Source organism: Lithobates pipiens, unplaced genomic scaffold, assembly GCF_037356315.1.
Source record: "Lithobates pipiens isolate NorthernLeopardFrog02 unplaced genomic scaffold, aLitPip1_a1.2 Scaffold_1, whole genome shotgun sequence".
Lineage (NCBI taxonomy): Eukaryota > Metazoa > Chordata > Amphibia > Anura > Ranidae > Lithobates > Lithobates pipiens.
The window spans coordinates 69,378,195-69,391,486 of NW_027507685.1; the positions used below are offsets into that span (position 1 = coordinate 69,378,195).

The 13,292-nt window shown below is 54.0% G+C and overlaps 1 protein-coding gene across 1 annotated transcript in view; it reads right to left on the bottom strand.

Annotated features, from left to right (window-relative positions):
- The window catches only part of CLPTM1 (CLPTM1 regulator of GABA type A receptor forward trafficking), a 60,952-nt gene extending 49,245 nt beyond the window's left edge, over nucleotides 1-11,707 (bottom strand). Inside the window, exon 1 of the mRNA XM_077455748.1 lies at nucleotides 11,551-11,707. Coding sequence (XP_077311874.1) covers nucleotides 11,551-11,643 — 93 coding nt within the window. The 5' untranslated portion in view covers nucleotides 11,644-11,707. The remainder of the gene's footprint in view (nucleotides 1-11,550) is intronic.
- Nucleotides 11,708-13,292: the final 1,585 nt, after the last annotated feature.

A 13,292-nucleotide genomic window follows, 5' to 3' on the forward strand; every position in this document is an offset into this window, starting at 1 on the left:
TGTGATAGGAATATTGATTTGATCCCAACTCCGGCGCATGTGCAGAAAGAAATCACCGTACGGCGACTTGCAAATATCTCCTGGACAGTGCAGGTCCGGGAGATACTTCAAGCACCTTAATCTAGGCTTACCTGTAGGTTAAAGTGGTTGTAAAGGGTTTACAACCACTTTAAATTGTGATAGCCTTGTGCACATATGATGTACACAATGTTTGAATAAAGTAAATAATCTTAACAAAAAGCTCACTTTTTCATGCTAAAAGTAATGGGCACTCATCACAAAAATGAAATAAAACAATTTTAGATCTGCTCAAGTCTACTACTTCTACTAGAAAAATCAGAATTTGCACTTTCTATTATGGGGCGGCACGAGAACAATGTTAAAAAATTTAAATAGTAAACATGGGCCAGCGAGTCAAGAGACGCTTAGCGGTCAGCGCTATTGAGTTGTGACGGGGCATTTTCTTTCTTTCAATGGGGCAAGGGGGAAGGCTGTAAAGTGAATATCAACTTAAACCAAAAAAAATAATAATTATCTGACCCTCAAGAACCCCATGAAACACATCCATGGACCCCAGTTTAAAAAAACCTCTGCTTTAGGTGATCCCTAAAAACTCATCTCTTCAGGGAAACCTATTCCACATCTATCAAACTTCTGGGATTTTACTTTGTCAGCTCTTCCCTCACCATTAGCATCTTTTGTACCACTTATTTTTTAAAATTACAGGTACTTTATAGCCCTGCCAATTAAGCAGCAAATTACATATATATTATACAATCACATCAGTCCCTGCCATCAGGGAGCTTACAATATAAGATCCCTAAAGCTGGGTACACATGGGCTGAACGTCAGGAGACATCGGACAGCTTTTATGTCGGAGGTGCATGTTGGAAAACCAGCAGCCGATTAACTCTCGATCAGCGATTTCAACCAATGGCAGAGAGCGCTGATTGGAGTGTTTTGGCGGGGATCCGCCCCCCTGTCAGAACACAACAGCTCAGCGGGGGAGATTGCTGCACTAATGTCTGATCATTAGTACATTAGTGCGTCTCTGACTGCAGCAGACTTTTGTTTTTTTTGTAGTCTGTACCAGACTTGACTCTCATTCATACACACACACACACACACACTGCGGCCAATATAGTCAAACGACAACTAAGCTACCAGCATGTCTTTGGAGTGTGGATGGAAACATGGAGTACGGAAACCCACACAAGCACTGGGAGCAAACTCCATGCAGGTAGTGCCATGGTTGGGATTCGAACCGACAACCCTAGAGGTGCTAGGAAGAAGTGCTAACCACTTACCCACTGTGCTTACCCCTCCCTTTTAAAATTGCACACACTATATAAATGCTGTATAATATAAATTCTTGCAGAATTGAAAAATGAACAAAAGGCCCACTTTAAAGTGACTTGGTCATGAGCAAGATAGGAAGCTGCCAGTAAGGCCCCTTTCTGAATGTCTGCCTGTGTGTGACCCCAGAACAAGCATGCTGTAAAATAAGCCTTCTGTGAGGCTGGATTCACACTATGTGCGGCTGCAGGGCACAGCAGGGGATCTGATGCGTTCCCTGGTCAATGTTTCAGGACCTGAAACGGAGCCAAAGATGCACAGAACTCTTCTGCTGTGCGCTCTTCGGCCGCCCCAAAGATGTGTGAACCGGCTCCATTGAGAGCCTGGGCACACTCTCCTGTCATGTGAATTGGATGCGGGGAAACCCACATCCAATTCACAATAGTGTGAACCCAGCCTAACCGTTCTGGGTCAGCAGGAGGTATGAGCTCAGGTGTGTTCACATGCAGAGCCTGCCAGGTAGTCGGCACTGTGCTGCACTAGTCACAGGCAGTGAGACATTGCCCGATCTCTGCAGCCGTGCATCGGGGGGCAATGTCTCACTGCCTGTGATTAACACAGCACAGTGTCGACTTCCTTGCGGGCTCTGCACGTGGAACATGCGAATTCTGCAGAGCTCATCCTTAGTCATCAGCTCAGAAAGCAATGAAGTATAAGCATCAGAATGACAGCCAGGGAACTAGCAGTCTCAAAAGGAAATTTCAGTAATGGCTGCCTCTATTTAGCAATCATAACAGTGCCACTTCAAATTTTTTTTTTTAATAGCTAGACATCTATATGTCCAATATACTCATGTAAAAAAAAAAAAAATTCAGGTAATACAGGTGTGCTATAATAGGAGAAAAGTGACAGCATCCAAAAAAAATAAAAATAAAAACGTGGGCACATGAGGTCAAACAATGTAAATTGTGGGCGAATTTCTGTGTCCAGAAGACAAAGCTACATTGTAGATTAGCCCACAGGAATGAATGGCTATATACAGGTATCTGCTGTAAACATGAACATGGATGTAAATCCCTTGACACACACAAGGCATGTCCAGGGATTTACGCAAGCTCGGTGTACACCCGCATACAACCATTACTATGGGTGGCTGCACACTGCTGCGTCTCCATGGTGTGAAAGTACACCCATAATTGATGTTGTATGGTCTCACACACCCATATACATGAGACCTAAAAAGCAGGCATTTAATTGCAAGGCCCCCCTTCATGCAGGCCATGTCCAATCAGCAGGGGATCTGTGAACAGATGCCTGAATGAATGCCAACTTTATGACATCCACGTCTGTTCAATCTTTTGCTGCCGAACTTCCCAGGTCCATATCAGATCTATGGACAGGATGTAGAGACTTGCATCAGACTACTTCCATTCTGACACTTTAACCACTTTCCTATCGGGGTCATTTAAAAAAAAAAAAATTTACACACGTAAAAATTAGCATTTTTTCGCTAGAATGTTTTGCAAGTGCCGAACAATAGGCATTTTCTAAAAGCACAGACCCTGGAGAATAAAACGGCCATAGTTGTAAATTATGTTGCACAATATCTGCACATTTTCAGGAAAAAAAAAATACACTAAAGAGTTTTAGCGTAAACACATTATTATACCCATTTTATGGCAAAATATAAAAGATCGGTATCCATTTACTCAATGCAAACCTAACATGTCAAGTCCTACAAACGTTCATGCTCGTGGAATCGCAAAAAGCTATGGTATCCAAAATCCTCTATAAGAGATGCTTTAACAGGTTATCAGTTTAGGGTTATCCAAGAATTATGGCCCTAGAACTATTGCTTTCACAATACCTCACTTGTGTGGCACAATTGATGTTTACATGCACGTGCTCGCCCTGCACTTTATATGGGGTGTGTGTGGCAGTGACAGGGGTGCTTAATTTTTTATTTTATGTAATTTTTTTTTCACACTTCTTTTCTAACTTTATTGCTATCACAAGGGGGGGGGGGGGGCAGCAACACCCCCCTATGTGATACATGTTTTGATGACAGGTATTCTAAAATCGTCTCTGCCCTCCAATGAAGCTATTCAAACACAGATAGTGTTTGAATAGCTGCATTCTCAGCTACACTAGCCAAGAAATGACAGCTGGCTGTGACCTCGGAAGTAATGGATTACATGTCACTTCCAGGATCATTAGTTGCCAGGGAATCAGGGAACAGATGTTCCTGGGGTTCTTTATGCTTTCACCATTGAAGCCCTTTTCCACGGTCCTGTGCTCCCTAGTAGAACAGTAGAGCCTAGGACCACCATGGGTGCTGCCAGCCAGCAAGGGGGTGGCGGGCTATGGGAAACACACTTTACAAGCCCCACAAAGCATAAAGGGATCTGGTGGCTTTAGAGATTACTTTTATCAGAAAGACATTCACCGGCTTTTAAAGGGTGAAACGTGTGATGTGTTCCCACTGCTGCAGCCGCTCGCCTTTCCCTCCTCTCCCTGTGACAGCAGTATGGGAAGAAGTTCCCCAGGCTAGCTGTCACTTTTTGAAGACATGACTGCATCATTCCTACACAGAGCTCTGTGTGTGAATGAACTACAAGTCGCGACATCCTTTGTGGCCGTCAGCTTGTAGTTCTCAATAAAGTACCACAGTGCTGTGGAGTTTACCGATACTTCCCTTCAGTGTATCTGCTTGCCCATACGGGATGTACGGCACACAGATACACTGACAGATCGGAAGGAGAGCTGCTGATCGCTGGTGCAATGCTTTACAGGTTCCAAACAAATTATAAAAAATAATAAATGCACATTTCTTTACCTTAAAAAAAAATGTGCATTATTATTATTTTTAAGGTGAACTTATCCTTTAAAGCCAGTATCAAGTCCACACCTGTGTGCCGATTTAAAGAAGAACTCTACCCATACCGTGATAAAAAATAAAATAGCAAAGAACATACATTCCACATTAATAATTATGCTACCAACATTAATGTGTGCTGTAAATTGCCTCCAGCATTGCTCCTGTTTCTTCTTGTTGGGAGTCTGCCATTTTGCTGAAGCCCAGAGACCCTGAGCAAGTAAATCATAAAGTAGAACTAAACCCATCCAATTAATGTCTTCAAAATACAGTTCCTGGAATGCCAAGCTTGCTAACTGACAGTTTGGTTGTGTCCTCAACCAAACTGTCGAACCACCAAATGTCCTAACTGATCACATGTGCAGTACCATGGCAGCTGCAGGTCAAACAGAAGCAGCTTCCTTGGCTGTAAAGGATAAGAAAGTTTAATTCTGCTTTAAAGCGGTCAGCTGATCGGCCTCTACAAAAACTCAGCAGTGCCTAAAAATGGAGAGCAACTGAGCATGTGCAGAGCAGGGTGAGACCGTGTATTACTGGATTTTAAACAATACAAACACATAATTTTTAATCTTTTACATAGCTATACCTGCAAAAGGGGCCAGCCTGAAATCCTCTAGCAAGACTTAAAGCGGGAGTCCGCCGGGAGTCCGCGTTTTTTTTTTTTTTTTTTTTTTTTAAAGCCAGCAGCTACAAATACTGCAGCTGCTGACTTTTAAAATAGTGACACTTACCTGTCCAGCGCGCCCGCGATGTCGGCACCCGAAGCCAATCTCTAGATCGTCTGTCGGGTGCTGCCGCCGCCATCTTGGGTATGGGAATCAGGAAATGGAGCCTTTCGGCTTCATTTCCCGGTTCCCTACTGCTCATGCGTGAGTCGCGCTGTGCAATAAGGACGGTCCCCGCTGCCTCTGGGATCTGTGTGTTTCCCAGCAGGCAGCGGGGCACTTGCGGAAAGGGGCATAATCTACGCCCCTTTCCGCAGAGAGCTATCCCGGAAGTGGGTGCAGAATACCTGTACTGTACAGGTATCTGCACCCCCCTCCCCCCTGAAAGGTGCCAATTGTGGCGCCGGAGGGGGGAGGGTTCCGATGAGCGGAAGGTCCACTTTAGGGTGGACCTCCGCTTTAATTTTCTGACTAAAGTTCCATTATTTTATCCACTTGTTTACCATACCTTTTTGGAGAAGTGATTAAAGCAGAACTAAACCCTCCTATCCTTTACAGCCAAGGAAGCGGACATCTTTGCCTCTGATCTGTAACTGCCCTGGTGCTGCACATCACTTATGACGTCAGCCATTTCATGGTTGGACAGTTTGGTTGAAAACACAAGCAAATGTGACAGTTGGCAATCCCGGCAACTTATTTTGAAACTGTTAAATGAATGGGTTTAGTTCTGCTTTAGGCCCCATTGACACCTGGGCATTTTGTGATCACACCAGAACCGCCATGATGCTGCCCACAATCTCAAAATACACTACAATGGTAAAACACAGGTACAGGTGCTATTACTTTCAATGGCACCTAAAACGTGGTGCGATTTTGCCACAATATATCTAGCGGAAAAGCTCCTTTGTGGGCAGCAAGCTTCACGCAATGCAATTTGCCGCAATAAAATTGGCACAACAATCACAGCAAAACCACACTGTGCTTTAGGTGCAATTGAAAATAATGGCACCTGAACCTGCCTTTGAAATTGTGGGCAGAACTGCAGCGATTCTGCCGTGACCCCAAAATTCTCAGGTGTGAATGGAGCCTCAAAACGTAAAAAAAAAAAAAAAAAAATGTATAAAAATATGGAAAAAGGGCAGCAGACCTTTTCCCACTATTATTTTTTTCTGCACCCTGACAGACTTGCCATAATTGTATGCATACATACACTTGCCTGTCTGTATACTAAGGGCTCACTTGCACTGGGAGGGCAGTAAACATACACGGTCAAGCCACATTCTTACTGCCCCCCTCAAGCTGCACAGGCGGGGGATGATGTACACAGGCAGCGGATGGGGAGGGGGGGTGTACACAGGCAGCGGATGAGGGAGGGGGGGGTGTACACAGGCAGCGGATGGGGGAGGGGGGGGGGTGTACACAGGCAGCGGATGGGGGAGGGGGGGTGTACACAGGCAGCGGATGGGGGAGGGGGGGGGGTGTACACAGGCAGCGGATGGGGGAGGGGGGGGGGGTGTACACAGGCAGCGGATGGGGGAGGGGGGGGGGGGGGTGTACACAGGCAGCGGATGGGGGAGGGGGGGGGGGTGTACACAGGCAGCGGATGGGGGAGGGGGGGGGGTGTACACAGGCAGCGGATGGGGGAGGGGGGGGGGGTGTGTACACAGGCAGCGGATGGGGGAGGGGGGGGGGTGTACACAGGCAGCGGATGGGGGAGGGGGGGGGGGTGTACACAGGCAGCGGATGGGGGAGGGGGGGGGGTGTACACAGGCAGCGGATGGGGGAGGGGGGGGGTGTACACAGGCAGCGGATGGGGGAGGGGGGGGTGTACACAGGCAGCGGATGGGGGAGGGGGGGGTGTACACAGGCAGCGGATGGGGGAGGGGGGGGTGTACACAGGCAGCGGATGGGGGAGGGGGGGGTGTACACAGGCAGCGGATGGGGGAGGGGGGGGTGTACACAGGCAGCGGATGGGGGAGGGGGGGTGTACACAGGCAGCGGATGGGGGGGTGTACACAGGCAGCGGATGGGGGAGGGGGGGGTGTACACAGGCAGCGGATGGGGGAGGGGGGGGTGTACACAGGCAGCGGATGGGGGAGGGGGGTGTACACAGGCAGCGGATGGGAGGGGGGGGGATGTACACAGGCAGCGGATGGGAGGGGGGGGGGATGTACACAGGCAGCGGATGGGAGGGGGGGGGGATGTACACAGGCAGCGGATGGGAGGATGTACACAGGCAGCGGATGGGAGGGGGGGGGGATGTACACAGGCAGCGGATGGGAGGGGGGGGGGGATGTACACAGGCAGCGGATGGGAGGGGGGGGGGGGGATGTACACAGGCAGCGGATGGGAGGGGGGGGGGGATGTACACAGGCAGCGGATGGGAGGGGGGGGGGGATGTACACAGGCAGCGGATGGGAGGGGGGGATGTACACAGGCAGCGGATGGGAGGGGGGGGATGTACACAGGCAGCGGATGGGAGGGGGGGGGGATGTACACAGGCAGCGGATGGGAGGGGGGGGGGGATGTACACAGGCAGCGGATGGGAGGGGGGGGGATGTACACAGGCAGCGGATGGGAGGGGGGGGGATGTACACAGGCAGCGGATGGGGGGGGGGATGTACACAGGCAGCGGATGGGGGGGGGGGGGGTGTACACAGGCAGCGGATGGGGGAGGGGGGTGTACACAGGCAGCGGATGGGGGAGGGGGGGGGGTGTACACAGGCAGCGGATGGGGGAGGGGGGGGGGTGTACACAGGCAGCGGATGGGGGAGGGGGGGGGGGTGTACACAGGCAGCGGATGGGGGAGGGGGGGGGGTGTACACAGGCAGCGGATGGGGGAGGGGGGGGGGTGTACACAGGCAGCGGATGGGGGAGGGGGGGGGGGTGTACACAGGCAGCGGATGGGGGAGGGGGGTGTACACAGGCAGCGGATGGGGGAGGGGGGGTGTACACAGGCAGCGGATGGGGGAGGGGGGGTGTACACAGGCAGCGGATGGGGGAGGGGGGGGGGGGTGTACACAGGCAGCGGATGGGGGAGGGGGGGTGTACACAGGCAGCGGATGGGGGAGGGGGGGGGGTGTACACAGGCAGCGGATGGGGGAGGGGGGGGTGTACACAGGCAGCGGATGGGGGAGGGGGGGGTGTACACAGGCAGCGGATGGGGGAGGGGGGGGGGGGGTGTACACAGGCAGCGGATGGGGGAGGGGGGGTGTACACAGGCAGCGGATGGGAGGGGGGGATGTACACAGGCAGCGGATGGGAGGGGGGGATGTACACAGGCAGCGGATGGGAGGGGGGGGATGTACACAGGCAGCGGATGGGAGGGGGGGGGGGGATGTACACAGGCAGCGGATGGGAGGGGGGGGGGGGGATGTACACAGGCAGCGGATGGGAGGGGGGGGGGATGTACACAGGCAGCGGATGGGAGGGGGGGGGGATGTACACAGGCAGCGGATGGGAGGGGGGGGGGATGTACACAGGCAGCGGATGGGAGGGGGGGGGGGATGTACACAGGCAGCGGATGGGAGGGGGGGGGGGGATGTACACAGGCAGCGGATGGGAGGGGGGGGGGATGTACACAGGCAGCGGATGGGAGGGGGGGGGATGTACACAGGCAGCGGATGGGAGGGGGGGGGGATGTACACAGGCAGCGGATGGGGGAGGGGGGGGTGTACACAGGCAGCGGATGGGGGAGGGGGGGGTGTACACAGGCAGCGGATGGGGGAGGGGGGGTGTACACAGGCAGCGGATGGGGGAGGGGGGGTGTACACAGGCAGCGGATGGGAGGGGGGGGGATGTACACAGGCAGCGGATGGGAGGGGGGGGATGTACACAGGCAGCGGATGGGAGGGGGGGGATGTACACAGGCAGCGGATGGGAGGGGGGGGGATGTACACAGGCAGCGGATGGGAGGGGGGGGGATGTACACAGGCAGCGGATGGGAGGGGGGGGGGGATGTACACAGGCAGCGGATGGGAGGGGGGGGGATGTACACAGGCAGCGGATGGGAGGGGGGGGGGTGTACACAGGCAGCGGATGGGAGGGGGGTGTACACAGGCAGCGGATGGGAGGGGGGGGGGGGTGTACACAGGCAGCGGATGGAGGGGGGGGGGGGTGTACACAGGCAGCGGATGGGAGGGGGGGGGGTGTACACAGGCAGCGGATGGGAGGGGGGGGGGTGTACACAGGCAGCGGATGGGAGGGGGGGTGTACACAGGCAGCGGATGGGAGGGGGGGTGTACACAGGCAGCGGATGGGAGGGGGGGATGTACACAGGCAGCGGATGGGAGGGGGGGGGATGTACACAGGCAGCGGATGGGAGGGGGGGGGGATGTACACAGGCAGCGGATGGGAGGGGGGGGATGTACACAGGCAGCGGATGGGAGGGGGGGGGTGTACACAGGCAGCGGATGGGGGGGGGGGATGTACACAGGCAGCGGATGGGGGGGGGGGATGTACACAGGCAGCGGATGGGGGGGGGGGGATGTACACAGGCAGCGGATGGGAGGGGGGGGATGTACACAGGCAGCGGATGGGAGGGGGGGGGGATGTACACAGGCAGCGGATGGGAGGGGGGGGGGGGGATGTACACAGGCAGCGGATGGGGAGGGGGGGGGATGTACACAGGCAGCGGATGGGAGGGGGGGGGGGATGTACACAGGCAGCGGATGGGAGGGGGGGGGGATGTACACAGGCAGCGGATGGGAGGGGGGGGATGTACACAGGCAGCGGATGGGAGGGGGGGGGGGGATGTACACAGGCAGCGGATGGGAGGGGGGGGGGGGGATGTACACAGGCAGCGGATGGGGGAGGGGGGGTGTACACAGGCAGCGGATGGGGGAGGGGGGGGTGTACACAGGCAGCGGATGGGGGAGGGGGGGTGTACACAGGCAGCGGATGGGGGGGGGGTGTACACAGGCAGCGGATGGGGGAGGGGGGGGTGTACACAGGCAGCGGATGGGGGAGGGGGGGATGTACACAGGCAGCGGATGGGAGGGGGGGGGATGTACACAGGCAGCGGATGGGAGGGGGGGGGGGGGATGTACACAGGCAGCGGATGGGAGGGGGGGGGGATGTACACAGGCAGCGGATGGGAGGGGGGGGGGGATGTACACAGGCAGCGGATGGGAGGGGGGGGGGTGTACACAGGCAGCGGATGGGAGGGGGGGGGTGTACACAGGCAGCGGATGGGAGGGGGGGGGGTGTACACAGGCAGCGGATGGGAGGGGGGGGGGTGTACACAGGCAGCGGATGGGAGGGGGGGGATGTACACAGGCAGCGGATGGGAGGGGGGGGGGATGTACACAGGCAGCGGATGGGAGGGGGGGGGGATGTACACAGGCAGCGGATGGGAGGGGGGGGGGATGTACACAGGCAGCGGATGGGAGGGGGGGGGGGATGTACACAGGCAGCGGATGGGAGGGGGGGGGGTGTACACAGGCAGCGGATGGGAGGGGGGTGTACACAGGCAGCGGATGGGAGGGGGGGGGGGGGGTGTACACAGGCAGCGGATGGGAGGGGGGGGGGTGTACACAGGCAGCGGATGGGAGGGGGGGGGGGGTGTACACAGGCAGCGGATGGGAGGGGGGGTGTACACAGGCAGCGGATGGGAGGGGGGGGTGTACACAGGCAGCGGATGGGAGGGGGGGATGTACACAGGCAGCGGATGGGAGGGGGGGGATGTACACAGGCAGCGGATGGGAGAGGGGGGCGAGCGTACACAGGCGGGGGGAGCGTCCACAGGCGGGTGGAGGGGGGAGACAGGCGGGCGGTACACAGGCGGGCGGGGGGAGGTGTACACAGGCGGGGGGAGGGGGGGTGTACACAGGCGGGGGGAGGGGGGGTGTACACAGGCGGGGGGAGGGGGGGTGTACACAGGCGGGGGGGGGGGGGGGGGTGTACACAGGCGGGGGGGAGGGGGGGTGTACACAGGCGGGGGGAGGGGGGGGGGTGTACACAGGCGGGGGGAGGGGGGGGGTGTACACAGGCGGGGGGAGGGGGGGGGGGGTGTACACAGGCAGTGGTGCTTTGTGGCAAAAAATTATCTTGTGGTCACATTCAGCAAGTAGTACTGCCCGTCCAAAAGAACCCATCCAAGTGAAGGCAACAGTGGTATCCACTGACCACCTGTGAAACACCTCTGAAAGGTGATCCAACTGCAGATCACTTTTCAGTGGTGCAGCATGTGCACACATAGCCTTACATGACGGGGGAGGGGGTCAGATCAGGAGGCCATCCCTGTAGAAAGGATGTAAAAGCTGGGCAGGTCCTAGAAGGATCAGGCAGAACCCACCCCCCCCCCCCCCCCCCCAGGATAGACTTCCAGTCCCTGAACTGTGCACATTATCCAGGGGGCCCCGGGGGGGGGGTGTCCAGAGCCCCCCCCCCCCATCTCCTGCAGTGACAGAGGAGAGAGAGAACAGGCCACAGTTGTACCGTGCCCATCACAGGTAGGGTGGACTGGGGGCATTCAGTGTGTGGGGGGCTTCTCTAAACACATTGCAATCCTCCTCTAGGTCTATAGAAGGGCCAATCCTGTCTGGGGGGCCCATCGGACTGGCCATGGACATGAGGCACCCAAGGGTGGTCAGTGGAAAGCTCATTCACATTGCACTGTATGAACGTTCGCTGCTATGGTGACAGTGAGCCCCGGACACTCCCAACGTCCCCCCTCTCCTTCTATATAGAGGCCCGGCTCATCAATTCACTTACCTGAATCTCTCCTCCCGGCGACGCCATCTTGCTCTTTGCTCTGTCACTGCATTCGCCGGATCTCGTGAGACGCCGCCGGGAACACAGGCACATACACTACCGCAGTCCCAGCCAATAGGATCGCCTTACGTCGCCAGAAAGAGACGACGACTTCTGGCATAGGTCACCTTGTTTGCGTCTTCCCGTGCGTGAAGCGCCGGCCGCCATGTTTACACAGGGCAATGGAATATGGGACTAAGCGGGCGACACGTTTGAAGAGGCAGAGGGGGGATTTTTCATTCGGGAACAATTCGTCACACCATTATTAGTGTTACAGTTCAATGAAGGCGTAGCGTGTCACAGAGTGGCCATTTATAAGAAGGGCGATGCTAAACTCTGCATAGACCCTTTAATTTCAGTGTGTTTTTGGTTGTTTGATTTTTTTTCTTTTTTAAAGGGGAACTACACAAATGCTGGGCAGCAGAACGACCGTTATTCTTGGGAGCTCTGGTGACAACTTTCTGTTGCCTTCATGGATGGACATCAACTACCTCAGCCCCAGGATTTTCCCTTAATGACCAGGTCATTTTTTGCGATTCGGCACCGCGTTGCTTTAACTGAAAATTGCTTGGTTGTGCAACGTTGTAACCAAACAAAATTGATGTTCTTTTTTTCCCACAAATAGAGCTTTCTTTTGGTGGTATTTGATAGCCTCTGTGGTTTTTATTTTTTACAGTATAAACAAAAAAACGCCAATTTTGGAAAAGAAAAAAACAATATTTTTAACTTTTTTCTATAATACATATCCAATAAAACAAAATCGAATTTAATTGTTTAGGCCAATATGTATTCATCTATATATTTCTGATAAAAAAAAAAAATCGCAATAAGGGTATATTGATTGGTTTGTGCAAAAGTTATAGCGTCTGCAAAATAGGGATAGATAGATTTATAGCATTTTTATTATTGTTATTTTTTTACTAGTAATGGCGGCGATCTGCAATTTTTATCAGGATTGCGGCAGACAGATCAGACACGTTTGACACTTTTTTTGAGACCAGTGACATTATTACAGCAATCAGAGGTAAAAATAGACACTGGCAGGGAAGGAGTTAAAGTGGTTGTAAACACTTACAAACCACTTTGACCTACAGGTAAGCCTAGATGAAGCCGCGAAGAGCGCCGCGATCGGCTCTCCTCTACTCGCATCAGACGCTAGTGAGGAAAAGCCGATCACCGGCTCTTCCTATTTACATCGTGATCACGCCTCCATCAGAGGCTCTTTACCGAGATCGATGGAGCGGTGTGTCAGACCCCAGGGGCGTGCGGCGGCTGTTATCCTGAAGGACATCATATGACGCCCAGTCAAGATAACTGAACCACCACCCAGCTGTTATTCTGCTATAGGCCAAGCGGGAAATGGTTAAAGGAGAATAAATACATAAAAAAAAAAGATTACTTAACCCACAAGTGCTTTTTTTTTGTTACTATTATTCCTTTATACTGGCTTCACAATTTACAATTGCAGCAATTTAGAAATTGAATGAAAGGTTTAGCACTGGGAAACACTTTGTGAAAGATAAATAGTTCATTCTATATACAACTATACAGATCAGACCAAAATGAGGGACAAATTAGGAGGAAAGGAGGACATTGTTGCAAATCAGGGAACGCTGGGAGCTATGTTTTTGAAACTAGTAAATCGATGGGTTTAGTTCTGCTTTATGATTTACTTCTGTTCAGGGGCTCTGGGCTTCAGCAAA